Source organism: Cetorhinus maximus, chromosome 17 (assembly GCF_964194155.1).
Source record: "Cetorhinus maximus chromosome 17, sCetMax3.hap1.1, whole genome shotgun sequence".
Taxonomy (NCBI): Eukaryota; Metazoa; Chordata; class Chondrichthyes; order Lamniformes; family Cetorhinidae; genus Cetorhinus; species Cetorhinus maximus.
This window is the reverse complement of record NC_135895.1, coordinates 44580773-44595036: the sequence shown is the minus strand read 5'-3', so window position 1 is coordinate 44595036 and position 14264 is coordinate 44580773. Positions and strand designations below refer to the sequence as shown.

At 40.9% G+C, this 14264-nt stretch overlaps 1 protein-coding gene across 4 annotated transcripts in view; it reads right to left on the bottom strand.

Annotated features, from left to right (window-relative positions):
* The window catches only part of ttc39a (tetratricopeptide repeat domain 39A), a 97795-nt gene extending 83897 nt beyond the window's left edge, over positions 1 to 13898 (bottom strand). Inside the window, exons 1-2 of one of the 4 annotated variants that reach the window (XM_078561135.1) lie at positions 11310 to 11419; positions 10853 to 11011 (exon numbers count right to left, since the gene is read on the bottom strand). In XM_078561135.1, the coding sequence (XP_078417261.1) occupies positions 10853 to 10911 (59 nt within the window). In that variant the 5' untranslated portion in view covers positions 10912 to 11011; positions 11310 to 11419. Of the gene's footprint in view, positions 1 to 643; positions 1064 to 10852; positions 11012 to 11309; positions 11420 to 11823 lie in introns of those variants that run through there. The other 3 variants (XM_078561130.1, XM_078561131.1, XM_078561133.1) reach the window with 3 other exon arrangements.
* Positions 13899 to 14264: the final 366 nt, after the last annotated feature.

The window sequence follows — 14264 nt, the reverse complement described above, 5'->3', positions numbered from 1 at the left end:
TTTTGGTCATCTGACCTAATATCTCGTGTAGCTCAACGTCATAATTTGTTTTATTAAGCTGCTATGAAGCATATAGGCACGTTTTATCATGTTAACGGAACTTTACAAATATAAGTTGTTGTTCAATACCATTCAGCACTCTTCAGATACTGAAGCAGTCCATGTCCACATACAGTAGGACCTGGGCAACATTCAGGCTCGGGTTGATAAGTGGCAAGTAACATTCGTGGTGCACAAGTGCCAGGCAATAACCATCTCCATCAAAAGAGAATCTAACCATCTCCCACTGACATTCAATGGCACTACCATTGCTGAATCCCCCACCATCAACATCTTGGGTGTTACCATTGATCAGAAACCTTACTGTGCCATATAAATACTGTAGCTACAAGAACAGGCCAGAGGCAGGGAATTCTGCAGTGAGTAGCTGACTTTTTGATTCCTCAAAGCCTGTCTACCATCTGGAAGGTACAAGTCAGGAGCGTGATGGAATAATTTCCACTTTCCTGGATGAGTGCAACTACAACAGTCAAGAGGGTCGACACATTCAAGACAAAGTAGCCCATTTGACCAACTACCACCTTAAACATTCCATCTTACATTCCATTCCTTACCATCTACAAGATGCACTACAGCAACTTACCAAGGCTCCTGCAACAACACCTTCCAAATCCTGACCTCTACAACCTAGATGGACAAGGGCAGCAGATGCTTGGGAACACCACCACCTCCAAGTTCCCCTCCAAGTCACATATCATCCTGACTTGGAACTATATCACCGTTCCTTCACTATCACTGGGTCAAAATGCTGGATCTCCCTCACAACAGCACACGGCATGGACTGCAGCAATTCAAGAAGGCAGTTCACCAGCACCTGTTCAACAGCAAATATGCAATGGCTAAAATGCTGGCCTTGCCAGCGACACTCACATCCCAAGAACAAATAAGAAGTACGGTCTTCCCGAGCACATTTGATAAAGTCCATCATTCAAGGCGCATAATTAAAATTGAACCTCATCTGCAGGATTTTTCAGTCAGTGTGCGTGTGCGGGCCCAACACGCCGACACGTAAAATGAAGTGCGAGAGCATCGGGCAAGAGTCCCGACGTTATCGCGCTGTCTCGTGAGGTTTCGTCCAGAGTCGGCTGCGCGCCCGCTGATATGTAAACGGTATATTAAGGCCATTAAGGAACTGATTAAGATAATTGTCAACGCTGCCCGTCCAACCTTAAGCTTGGCGGGCAGGCTTTTGCGTTTTTTAGGAAACCTCATCCACGAGCGGGATGAGGTTTTCTAAAGTTTTTATTAATTAAATTTTAAAAATTTCATAAATATTAAAACATCTCCCATCTCATGTGACATAGTCACATGAGGGGGCATGTTTAAATAAATTTTTAAACCATTTATTCACTATTTACATTAGCGATTCAATCTCCCCGAGGCAGCTCCATGCCTCAGGGAGATTGAAGCGTTCTTTCGCACGCGTGCATAAAATGGCGGCGCGGAGCTGATCCCAGGCGGTGATCGTCTCCGCAGCCGCCCCCGCCCCAGCGAGGCTGCCCACCGCCTGAAAAATTCAGGCCCATGGGTTTGAAGGCTTATTATTGACCTTGTTAGGAAAATGGCTGAGCATCAAGAGACAGAGAGTAAAGATAATGGGCAGGAACTCTAATTGGCAGAATGTGACTAGTGGTGTCCTGCAAGTATCTGTGTTGGGGCCTCAACTATTCCCCATATATTTTAATGAATTAGATGATGGAACAGCAGGCCACATATCCAAATTTGCCAATGACACGAAAATAGGTGGCATTGTAAGCAGTATAGATGGCAGTGCAAAATTACAAGGAGAAATTGATTGATTAATTGAATCAGCAAAACTGTGGTATATGGGTTTCAACGTAGGCAAATCTGAAGTCATCCACTTTGGACCTAAAAAGGATAGATCAGGATACTTTCTAAATGTTGAAAAGATAAGAACAGTGGAGGACTAAAGAGACTTGGGGGCCCAGGCACATAGATCATTAAAATGTCATGAACAGTTACAGGTAATAAGCTAATGGAATACTGGCCTTTATTTGTGTAGGACTGAAATACAAGGAGGTAGAAAGCCTCTCTCCCTGTCGCTTGCCAATTCAAGACTCCACCCTGCTCTCATGCCCACATGTCCGTCCTTGGCCTGCTGCATTGTTCCAGTGAAGCTCAGCGCAAACTGGAGGAACGGCACCTCATCTTCCGACTAGGCACTTTACAGCCTTCCAGACTGAATATTGAGTTCAACAATTTTAGATCATGAACTCTCTCCTCCATCCCCACCCCCTTTCCGATCCTCCTTTTTTTTTCCAATAATTTATATAGATTTTTCTTTTCCCACCTATTTCCATTATTTTTAAATGTATTTCCATCCATTGTTTTATCTCTACCTTTTAGCCTATTTCGATCCCTTCTCCCCACCGGGGCTATCTGTGCCTTGCTCGTCCTGCTTTCTACCCTTAATGTCACCTATTAGCACATTCCTTAGATAATATCACCACCATCAACACCTCTTTGTCCTTTCGTCTATGCCATCTTTTGGCTATCTCCACCTATCACTGGTCCTCTATCCAGCTCTACCTGTCCCACCCCCCCACCTTAAACCAGCTTATATTTCACCTCTTTTCTATTTTTCCTTAGTTCTGATGAAGAGTCATTCGGACCCGAAACGTTAACTGTGTTCCTCTCCGCAGATGCTGTCAGACCTGCTGAGTTTTTCCAGGTATTTTTATTTTTGTTCTGGATTTCCAGCATCCGCAGTTTTTTGCTTTTATATTATATTGAGGTAGAAAGCATGCCCCAGATATACAAAGCCCTGGGTAGGCCACACTTGGAGTATTGTTTGTAGTTCTGGGCACCACACCTTAGGAAGGAGGGAATGCAGTGTAGGTTTACCAGAGTGATCCCTTGACTTTAAGGTTTAAATTACAGGGAGATATTAAACCAACTAGTGTTGCATTTCCTGGAATTTATAAGTTTAAGGGGTGGTTTGATCAAAGTTTCCAGGATACTAAATTGAATTGGTAAGATAGAGAGAAGCCATTTCTGCTGCTTTGAGAGTCCAGGAGGTATAGTCTAAAAATTAGAGCCAGACACACAAAAGAGTGTAGAAGTTTAGAACTTTTTCTGCAAACAACAATTGCCACTATATTAATTGTTAAATTTAAAGCTGAGATTGATAGATTTTTGTTATCAAAGATATGAAGGGATAGGGGGGGGGAAAAAGGCAAATATATGGAGTTGGAACACAGGTCAGTCATGATCTCATTGAATGGGGAAAACAGGCTCCATGGACTAAATAGCCTATTCCTGTTCCTAAACTGGCATTGCAGCTTAAGATCTTATCTTGCTTACTTTAGAGGCTCTTTAGCACCTCAAGTAGCCACGGAAAATTGTCCCTGATGGAAATTTGGAGGAAAAACAGTTAACTGAGATTTTAACAAATCAGTTTAAATTACTGTGAACAGTTGATTCCTATCCAATTTACACTACATGCCAACCTTAAAAACTAACTGACAAATAGCTTCAATAAAGGTAAATGACCAACACTAACTGGTGTAATAAACAACTTGAATGGCAGCTGAAAAGTGCATTGGAAGATGGGCTTGCTGAGTTTAGAAGCAGGTATTTTTAACATGCCATCATGTGTGCCAGATGGGAAAAGGCAAAATCACTAGGTTTTGAAGATAAACAATTCTAAAGAGAAATCTCAATGCTGAAGGTATGAATTTCATACTTCAAGGAGGTCTGAGGTTATGGCTGGCATTTAGATTCATTTGTGGGATATGGGTGTTGTTGTTAATGCCCATCCCTAATTGCCTTTGATAAGGCAGTGGTGAGCTGCCTTGTTGAACTGCTGCAGTCTGTGTCCTGTAGATACACCCACAGTGCTGATCAGGAGGGAGTTCCAGGATTTTGACTCAGTGACAGTAAAAGAAAGACTACATAGTTCCAAGTCAGGATGATGTATGACTTGGAGGGAAAACGCAGGTAATGGTGTTGTCATGCATCTGCTGCCCTTGTTTTTCTAGGGCAGTAGAAGTTGCAGGTGTGTTGCTGCAGTGCATTTTGTAGATGCTACACACTAGTGGTAGTGGAGAGAAGGAATGTTAAAGCTGCTGGGTGGGGTGCCAATCAAGCAGTCTGTTGCCTTGTAGATGGTGTGTGAGCTTCTTGGCTTCTTGAGTATTGTTGAAGCTGCACTCATCCAGGAAAGTGGAGAATATTGAACTTTTTAAATATTATTCGTTCATAGGATGTGGGCGTCTATTGCTCACCCCTAATTGCCTTTGTTCAGAGGGCGTTTAAGAGTCAACCACATTGCTGTCGGTCTGGAGTAACATGTAGGCCAGACCAAGTAAGGACAACAGATTTCCTTCCCTAAAGAATATTAGTGAACTAGATGGGGTTTTTACAACAATTGACAATGGTTTCATGGTCATCATTAGACTTTTAATTCCAGATTTTTATTGAATTCAAATTCCACCATCTGCTGTGGTGGGATTCAAACCCAGGTCCCCCGAGCATTACGCTGGGTCTCTGGATTACTTGTCCAGCGACAGTACCACTAAGCCATTGCCTCCCCTTGTGCCTTGTACATGGTGGAAAGGATTTTAGAGTCAGGAATTACTCACCATAGAATATCCAGCCTCTGACCTGCTCTTATAGCCACATTATTGATGTGGCTGATCCATGGAAACCCTCAAGATGTTTGTTGATTGTGGAGATCAGCAAAGGGAATATACCATTGAAAGTCAAGGCGAGGTAGTTAAACTCTTGTTAAATATGATCATTTCCTAGCACATGTGTGCTGTGCATGTTATTTGCCACTTATCAGCTTAAGGTCTTGCTGCAGAGAGGCACGGACTGATTCATTACCTTGTGAAAATTTTGCAATCATCAGTGAACATCCCCACTTCTGACTTTATGATGGAGGAAAGGCCATTGATGAAGCAGCTAAGATGGCTGGGCCTAGGACACTACTCTAAAGAACTCCTGCAGTAATATCCTGCAGCTGAGATGATTGGGGTCCAACAATCATCCAACTAGATATGACTCCAACTTGTGGAGATTCCACCCCCTGCCGATTCCCACTGACTTCAATTTTACTAGGGCTCCTTGATGCCACACTCAGGCAAATGTTGCCTTGTTGTCAAGGGCAGTCACCCTGACCTCAGCTCCGGGTTTCAATTTTTTTGCTCACATTTGGACAAATGCAATCTGTAATGTAATCTGGAGGCATATGGTTCTGGCATAACCCAAGCTGAGCACCAGTAAGCAGGTTATTTCTGAGTAAGTGCCACATGACAGCAGTGTCGACAATAACTTCCATCACTTTGCTGATAACTGAGAGTAGACTAATGGGCCAGTAATTGATCACATAGGATTTGTTCTGCTTGTTAAGGACAGGGAATACTTGGGCAATTTGCCACTCTGTTGGGTAGGTACAGCTTGAAGAGAGGGGTGAGGTGTCAGCTGTAGCTCAGTTCATAGCACCCTCGCCTTTGAACCAGAGGGTTGTGGGTTCATGTCCCACTCCCGGAAACCAAGAACTGTGATTGTACTCAAAAAGAGTTGCAATCTGTGACTGTTGATAACTCGAAAGAATTTTAGGAGGTGTCAGCTGTGGCTCAGTTCATAGCACCCTCGCCTTTGAATCAGAGGGTTGTGGGTTCATGTCCCACTCCCGGAAAACCAAGAACTGTGATTGTACTCGAAAGAGTTGCAATCTGTGACTGTTGATAACTCGAAAGAGTTTGAAGAGAGGGGTGGGAGGTGTCAGCTGTGGCTCAGTTCATAGCACCCTCGCCTTTGAATCAGAGGGTTGTGGGTTCATGTCCCACTCCCGGAAACCAAGAACTGTGATTGTACTCAAAAAGAGTTGCAATCTGTGACTGCTCATTCTCGGGAGTGGAACTTGAGCCCATAACCTTCCGATTCAGCAAGAAGAAAGGCATGGTAGGGTTAGGTTCAAGTATGCTGTAGCAGGACAGAACATGTGGCACACTACCAGTTAAAGTTCTGAGGCCTTCAGTACAAGGTGAGTATGGTAAGTGTATCAGATTTTAAATAAGCTTTACAGCAACTATTACCCCAGTATCTACACTATTGTTTCAACAGACATTATTAAATTTAAATATTTTACAGATATGGACTATGGGAACCCTCTGTCTTTGCATTCTCTTTTCCTCTCTGTAACAAATGCAAATATTGATTTTCTCATGTGCCCCTGGTACCTGGAAGGTCAAAATGTTATCTGGAACAGTTGCAGATTAAACTTTCTATTTGCCTCACAATGCTGGACCTGACAATAAGCATTACTGCAAAAACATCATTACTGTGTGCAAATTAAATCTCCTAGCAACTTCTTTAATGTGTTGTTTCTCACCATTTCTTACGTATTCTTTTGAATCTTAAAATTCAATGAATTTCAGTAATGCAAATAATACAATTACAGCAAATCCATGACTAGCATCTTGTAGGGTTTTGATTGTGAAAATTCCCAAACCTTATTCAGTTTGAATCCAGCCATAAGCTTTTGGTCCACATTAAGCAGGAAATATTTTGGGGCCTGGAATATAAGGCTGATGTGGTCCAATCAATGATAACATGGTTGCTCAATAGTAAACATGGGGGCTGCTGGTGGGATAGTCATGCAATAATGCAGATACCTACTGATTAAAAGTAATTCCAGATTGACACAATAGGGGTGTCTGATTTTCAACACATAACACAGACAAGAAAGTATTTGGTTTTAAATGCTAGCTTGTCCAGGTAAATTGCTGCCAATTGATATTCAGTGTTTCACAGATGAACTTCTTGCAGACATTAGTTATCACCACCAGGTTCAGATCAATTAAAAAAATTACTTGCATTTATATAGCATCTTTCATGGGCTCAGGACATCCCAGAAAGCTTTACAACCAATGAAGTGCTTTTGAAATGTAGTCACTGTTGTAATGCAGGAAATGCGACAGCCAATTTGTACACAGCAAGCTCCTTTAAACAGTAATATGATTGTGGCCAGATAATGTATTTGGTTGAGGGATAAATATTGGCCAGGCCACCAGGGATAACTCCCCTGCTCTCAGAAATATGCCATGGCATATTTTGTTTCCATCACAGAAGGTAGATGGGGTCTCTGTTTAACGTCTCATCCAAAAGATGGAACTCCAACTGTGCAACACTTCCTCAGTACTATACTGAAGCATCAACCTAGACTTTATGCTCATTCTCGGGAGTGGAACTTGAGCCCATAACCTTCCGATTCAGCAAGGAAAGTGAGCCTCAGTTGAGAGCTTCTGGATTATGAATATGAAACAGAGTATATAGATTCCATCACTCATCAGAAAATGGGCAGAACCTGGAGCTTCCACTGAAAATTGGACAGGTACTCAGAGCTTTTGAAAGTAGTAGGAAAAAGTTCCTTTCTCCCTAGTACTATTGATGCTCTGGGTCCATTAGACATAAAGGTCTCCATTCTCCAGGTTTAAACTCCTCCTCATATCTGGCACCCACTCTCACTCAGTTTTTGCCCCCATTTTAATTTTGACATCATACCTTCAGCACACACTCTCCTGCGTAGGTTATGTATTCCCTTCTTTCACCATCAAAACCTGCCACTTAGGATTCTTTCTACACACCAGCCATGGCCTAATTGAACAGCGGAACAGACTGAGGACTTCATGGCCTACTCCCTTTCTTACAGAGAAATGTTGAACATGGAACTTTTAACTGGGTGGCTTTGAACCAGCTGCATGCTGATTTTGAAACAGAAATGCAGAAAGCAGGTCTAAACACGTTGCATGTACCGATTTCATCACTACCTACACAGAGATTATACCCAGTACAAATCAAGATGAAACATAGAGTCTTGCAGCACAGAAGACGGCCATTTGGCCTGTCTTGCTACTGTCAGCTCTTTGAACTAGCTTTCCAATTACTACTACTCCCCTGCTCTTTCCCCAAAATCCTACAAATGTTTCGGCTTCAAGGATACATCCAATTTCCTTTTGAAAGTTACTTTAAATTGCACTCACTATATTGAAAGCCACTGTTGAATGAATCTAATCTAACATCCTTACAGTAAGGGAGCAGGGTTAGGTTTGTGCATGAGATGGTACTAAGTTATCAGTCTAATGCAAGCATTTCCATGTTGTCATAAGGATAATGTAAATTGTTGTGGCAGGTGTAAGAAATTTTCCCACTATGTCTACTTGAACTTTGAAAATCACCCAGCAACCCAATAGATTTTAACCCCCCAGAACCTGAAATTAAGCTGGATAGAATATTTTAAGCTGTGTTACATGAAGGTGAAACACTGATGCTTACGTGTCAATCACTTGTGATGCTACCAACTTGAGGTGATAAATTAGGAATATTGCACAACATTATAATTTATTGGCTTAAGTGTAATGTTTCCTGTGGCAAATTGGCACCAGTGCACTAATTAAGACTGGTGACAACAATGCATCCAACCTAATATTTAAACTATTAACTACACTCATTGACTCCTCAGCCCACAGCAACCACCATAATCGAGCCTTTGTGAAACACACCAGTCTCAGTCCAGTGGATCATCAAATCCTTTGCAATTTACAGTAAGTGAATTGATGCAACACAGTTGTAAACTTCTAACATGAAGATAGAAGCATTATTTCATCAAACCAAAGGTAACTATTGAACAGGCTCCCTAGGGGGACGGTAGAGGTATATAATGTTGATTCATTAAGTAGAAACTGGATAATTTATTTCAGAAAATGTTATTTTGGGATAGATTCTATTGGTAATACAGTACATAAATAATGATATATGGTTAAGTGTGATATGCTTAGAAGGATAATGTGACTTTGGGCCTCTGGTTCCCAAAGCTTTCCACCAAGGGTGCTCCACACATTATGTTTGGATCTTTTGTTAACTAAATGGTAGAGATTCATTGCTATTATTTGTCGAACCTCCATTATTGTTCTAACATGTGACTACCCATATAGTAGAAGGCCAAGTAGAAGAGATCTTAGGAATTCTTAGACTAAGAAAAATTATGTTCCTAACACTTGTGAATCTGCAGGCTTTGTATAAGTACAAGACTGACTGGAAATAATTACGCATCCTTCAGCAGATCCTAAATGTCAAAATCTGACAGATTCTTGGATACACATCCTCTCCACACCCATTGTACACCCTGGCCATCACTAAATCTGTCTAGTACCATCTCCATAACATCAGACAACTCCACCCCATCTCAGCTCATCTGCTGCTGAAATTCTCATCCATGTCCTTGTTACCTGTAGTCTTGACTATTCTAATGTACTCCTTGCCAGCCTCCCACATTCCACTTTCTATAAACTTAATGTTATCTAAAACTCTGCTGCCTATGTCCTCACTTGCACTAAGAACCATTTGTCCATTACATCTGTGCTCACCAACCTACACTGGCACCCATTTAAGTAGGTGTCATCCTTGTTTCCAAATCTCTCTCTGGCCTTGCCCCTTCCTGTCGATGTAATCTCTTTCAGCCCAGCAATCCTCCAAGATATTTGTGCTCCTCTAATTCTGATCTTTTGACCATCTCAAATTTTAATTGCTTCACCATTAACAGCCATGCCTTCAGCTACTGAGTCCCTAAACTCTGAAATTCTCTCCTCAAATTTCTCCATCCCACTTTCCTCCTTTAAGGCACTCCTCCTTCAACAGTACCTCTTTGACCAAACTTTTGGTCAGCTGCCCTAAGGTCTCTCATGTGGCTCAGTGTCCCTGTGAAGTGCCTTGGGATGTTCTAATACTTTAAAGATGCTACATATAACCAAGTTGCTGTTGTTAACTATTGCATAATGATGACATCGATGTTAAAGCTAACTGAAGTTAATGAAGATTGATGGTTTTAACCAAGTGATTCTTAGCTAAAACTAAAAGATAAAATGTTTTTGGAACCCCTTTGTATAATTCCATGATTAAGCACTGAATCTAGCTTTAGGAAATAAACTGATGTACGAAGGTAATAATAGGGGAATATCTATGGAACAGCAACTGTAACAGTTAGATTTACTGTTAAAAAAAACGAAAAGAAGCAATCAAAACAAAGACACTTGAGTAGAAAAACAGTAAATTCTAATAACATGAAAAAGGAACTAATAGAGATAAATTGGGAAGAAAGCTGGCAACTAAGAGTGGACAAACAATGGGAAACTGTTAAACAGGAGATACTAGGTTTATAAACTGGACTTAATCCCAAAAGAATGAGTGCAGCAAAGCAGAATTTCTTGATGAGTCGGGACATTAAAGTAAGACTTAAGAAAAAGGACATTAACAAATCTAAACCTAATAGAAAATCAAGAAAATACCGGAGGCTAGAAAAATCACATGGACTAAAGGAAATATGCATGATAGGTAATATAAAGGGAAATTGCAAAGGAATCTATAAAACACACAGTGGGTAAAATCATTGTTAAAGGACGACAAAAGGATAGGAGATATTAAATGACTACACTGCCTGAATTTCTTTTTTTTACAGAAGTGTGCAGGTGGGAATGAAGGACCAGAAGCAGCGAAGGAGGGTCACTAAAACTCAAACAGTGGAAAGGCAACATGCCCTGATAGTTTACATTCCAGAATGTCGACGAAAATTAGAGCGGAAATAGAGACATTAAAAACTCGGTTCTACAATTTACATTTGTTTCCCGCGTGTGCGGATAAATATAAATGATTTAACGAACAGCTTTATTTTAAACGAATGCACCCTCACACCGAATGGGATATGGTACGAGTGGACGCACAGATATTAATGATGTGCTTGGACACGCCGAGATCCTGTTCAGCCACTAACCTCATGTCAGCCTTACTCTTCTGTTTCCAAAGCGATGTGAAGTTCATGAGTGCGGACATCGATTTAGAAAACGGATCCAATTTCTGCGAACGGAGCACGAAAGTGATATGGAGTTGTTTTAAAGCTCTGAATGATTTCTTGCCCCTGTGACTTCTTTGTCTGAAGTGAATGACGTGAGAAATGTTGTCTTCATTCCACAGATGCGCCACTCCCAGCAGCCGCCTTCCACTCAGATCCCACCCTCGCTCATTATCTCGGCCATACGAACTAGTTTATTCATGAGCTGAAAACTTTCGCGATATAAAATCTCTCTGGGTGATGGCTTAAATGAATATAAATCAAAATTCAGAGGTTTTCTGAGCCTGCTGCACATTTAAATCGCCCCACTTCCGTGATGAGACCAACAATTCCTTTTGTTTAATGATAAAAATGAAGAATTCAGGAGAAACCTATTTACCCAGAGTGGATAAAATGTGGAGCTTGCTGCCACAAGGAGGGGTTGGGGTGAAGAGCGATGTCTTTCAGGGCAAGTTGAGTAACCACACGAGAAAGGAGTCGGCTATGGGGTTCAATGAAACAGGGTAGGAGGAAGTTAATGAGTTATATAATTATAGGCATAGACCTGTTTTTGCACTTAAATGCTATGTAATATAATACTTGGCCATCAATGATCAGGCATCATGCTTTTTTTTAACTGTTGTTGATTCAGCAGTACATTAGCTCTGTTGCTGTACACCAACAAAAAAACAGATAAATCCTGCCTTTCAGATGCTTAGGTAAGATATATAGAAATATAAATGCTCAGAAGTTTCACAAGTTGAAAACCATTGCTCAAATCCAACAAAGGGCCTGAATTAATTATCATGAAAGATGGTCTGTATTTGATTTGTTACATCCTAAATGTCAACCTCAGATTATTGACAAATATCTTCACACTTGCGGCTGAACAGAACTCCGAAGAAGAGTCATACGGACTCGAAACGTTAACTCTGTTTTTCTCTCCACAGATGCTGTCAAACCTGTTGAGTTTTTCCAGCATTTTCTGTTTACGTTTCAGTATTTCTGGATGACTTATTAAAGCTGTATTTATTTCATCAGACATCACTTGCACTGCAACTGCTGACGATCCCCACCCCAGCTATTTCCCTGCAGGCACGTGCCACTATTTCAGAGGGAATGGCATCAGGGCAGATTTCCTACTGCCTAGTGGTCTAACCAGTTCTATAATTTAAAAAATAAAACAACACTTGTTCGGTATAACCTAGGGAGGTGGCATCCTGTACTCATTCATACAGAGGTCATTGAACCTCTTTCTACACTGAAGTCAGGTCCTAAGGGTTAGCACTGACCCTGATCATCTCAATCACCTATGCCCAGGCCTGCCTGTGTGTCCTTAAGGATCCTCTCACTCTATCAAAATTAAAAGTAGTCCACACAATTATGCCTTTTTTCAAAAGTCATATTTTAACATTTTCTTGATGGATTACATACTTCACTAGCCAACCTCTTCCTAGGTTTTGGTTAGTGTTGCTGTTGAACTAACCATTAGGTGGTATATTAGTGTGATTCACCTGCTCATTCTCTGTTACCCCAACCCCATGAGCGCACAGCTGTAACATAGTAGTGATGTTCCTGGACTAGCTATTCAGAGGCCTGAATTAATGATCCAGAGAGAGAGATTCAAGTCCCACCATGGCAGTCAGAGAATCTGAATCCAGTTAATTAAATAAATGTGAACTTTTTTAAAAAGCTAGCAGAAGTAATGGTGAATAAGAAACCATCAGAATGTCGTGAAAACCCATCTGGTTCCCCAAGGTCCTTTAGGGAAGAAATCCATCTTGTGCAAAAACCCTCAGAGCAACAGCCTGACATAGTCATACTCACCAAAACATACCTTTCAACCAACCATTGGTAAGCATTACAGACTTACCAGAGGTGGTGGCACTTCAGTATACATTTGGGAGGTAGTGGGCCTGGGAGTTCTCAACATTAGCTCTGGAGCAGTGTTCCCTCCAGTTTCCGTTCATTGTATACTTTTTGGTGCCTTTAAGATTGCCGTGCAGACACACATGTGCATACCTTAAAGGGATCACTTCTTCTGCATTGACTGTTTATCCCTACATGGTAATTCTGAATTGCAGAGTGGAACATTGTTCTGGACTCCAATGGAATTTTATTATCAAACATCCTACTGCTGATTACCATCTACAACCATCCATCATCTTGTGAATCAGTACAGCAAGGCTAGGACAACATCCCAATTACCATTGGGCTGATAAGTGGCAAGTATCATCTGTGCTGCACAAGTGCCAGAAAGTGAACATCTCCAACAAGAGAAGATCCAAATACCTCCCCTTGACATTCAATGGCGTTATCATCATGGAATCTCCTACCATTAACATTCTGGGGACATGTCAGGAAGAGATAATAATTGTCATAATGTTATTGGAATTTATTGTAAAGTAGAGTAATAGTGGGGCCTATGGCTGTATGTGTGTGTTTGTGTGACTTGATTGAATTAAAGGCAGCTGTTCTGAAGACTTTGATGTATTAGAAGATAAGCTAGGTTTGAATGTTAAGTAGGTAGACATAAGTGTAAAGGGAAAATTTGCATTTTTAAATAAACCAGGCTAGATTGATTTCAAAGGAGGGGTAAAATGTGTCACCTAGCCAGGTGAAGCTCAGAAACAGTGTGTTTATTTTTCCCAAGATTACTGGTAAAATAGGTACTATGAGAGATTTTTATTATCAGAGAGGTAAAGTCCAAAGACATAGTGAAACAATGGGAATTTGCATTCAAAGGGGGAAATATGTATAAAGGAGTGAAGGTTGTGTGAAAGGGCAAGCATTCTAAGATCTAAATAAGTGTCAAAAGCCTTCAGCATCTAAGCCTCAAGCTGCTGTCTACAAAGAACTGAAGTTAAGAAAACTCATTTTGAATTCGTTTGTTCAGGGTATTGTGTTTCTTTGCCTGGGTCTTTTGAAATCTATGTGTCTTACTGTTGCCTCAATGAAAGTGTAACTGGGAATTAGATTAGTGGATTTAGAAGTTTTCATATTTGTAGATCTAAAATAATTTCTTCTATTAATAAAGGTATAATTTAGTTTTGAAAGAAACCTATAAAACTTGGTAGTCTTATTACTACTAAATTCAAGGCATGCATCTCAAAATTTATACGAATTGCAAAACAGTTGTGGCATTTGTTTCAAGTTTTGAGCAACTCAGCATTTACCATCAGCTGTGCCATAATAGGACACCATTGTCCAGAAACATAACTGCAGGGGACATTGCAGTTGGTGGTTTTCCCAATCCCTACTCCCCTTGTTCTTCTAGGTGGTAAAGGTCATGAGTTTGAGAGGCGCTGTTGAAGAAGTCTTGGTGGGTTGCTGCAGTGCATCTTGTAAATTGTAC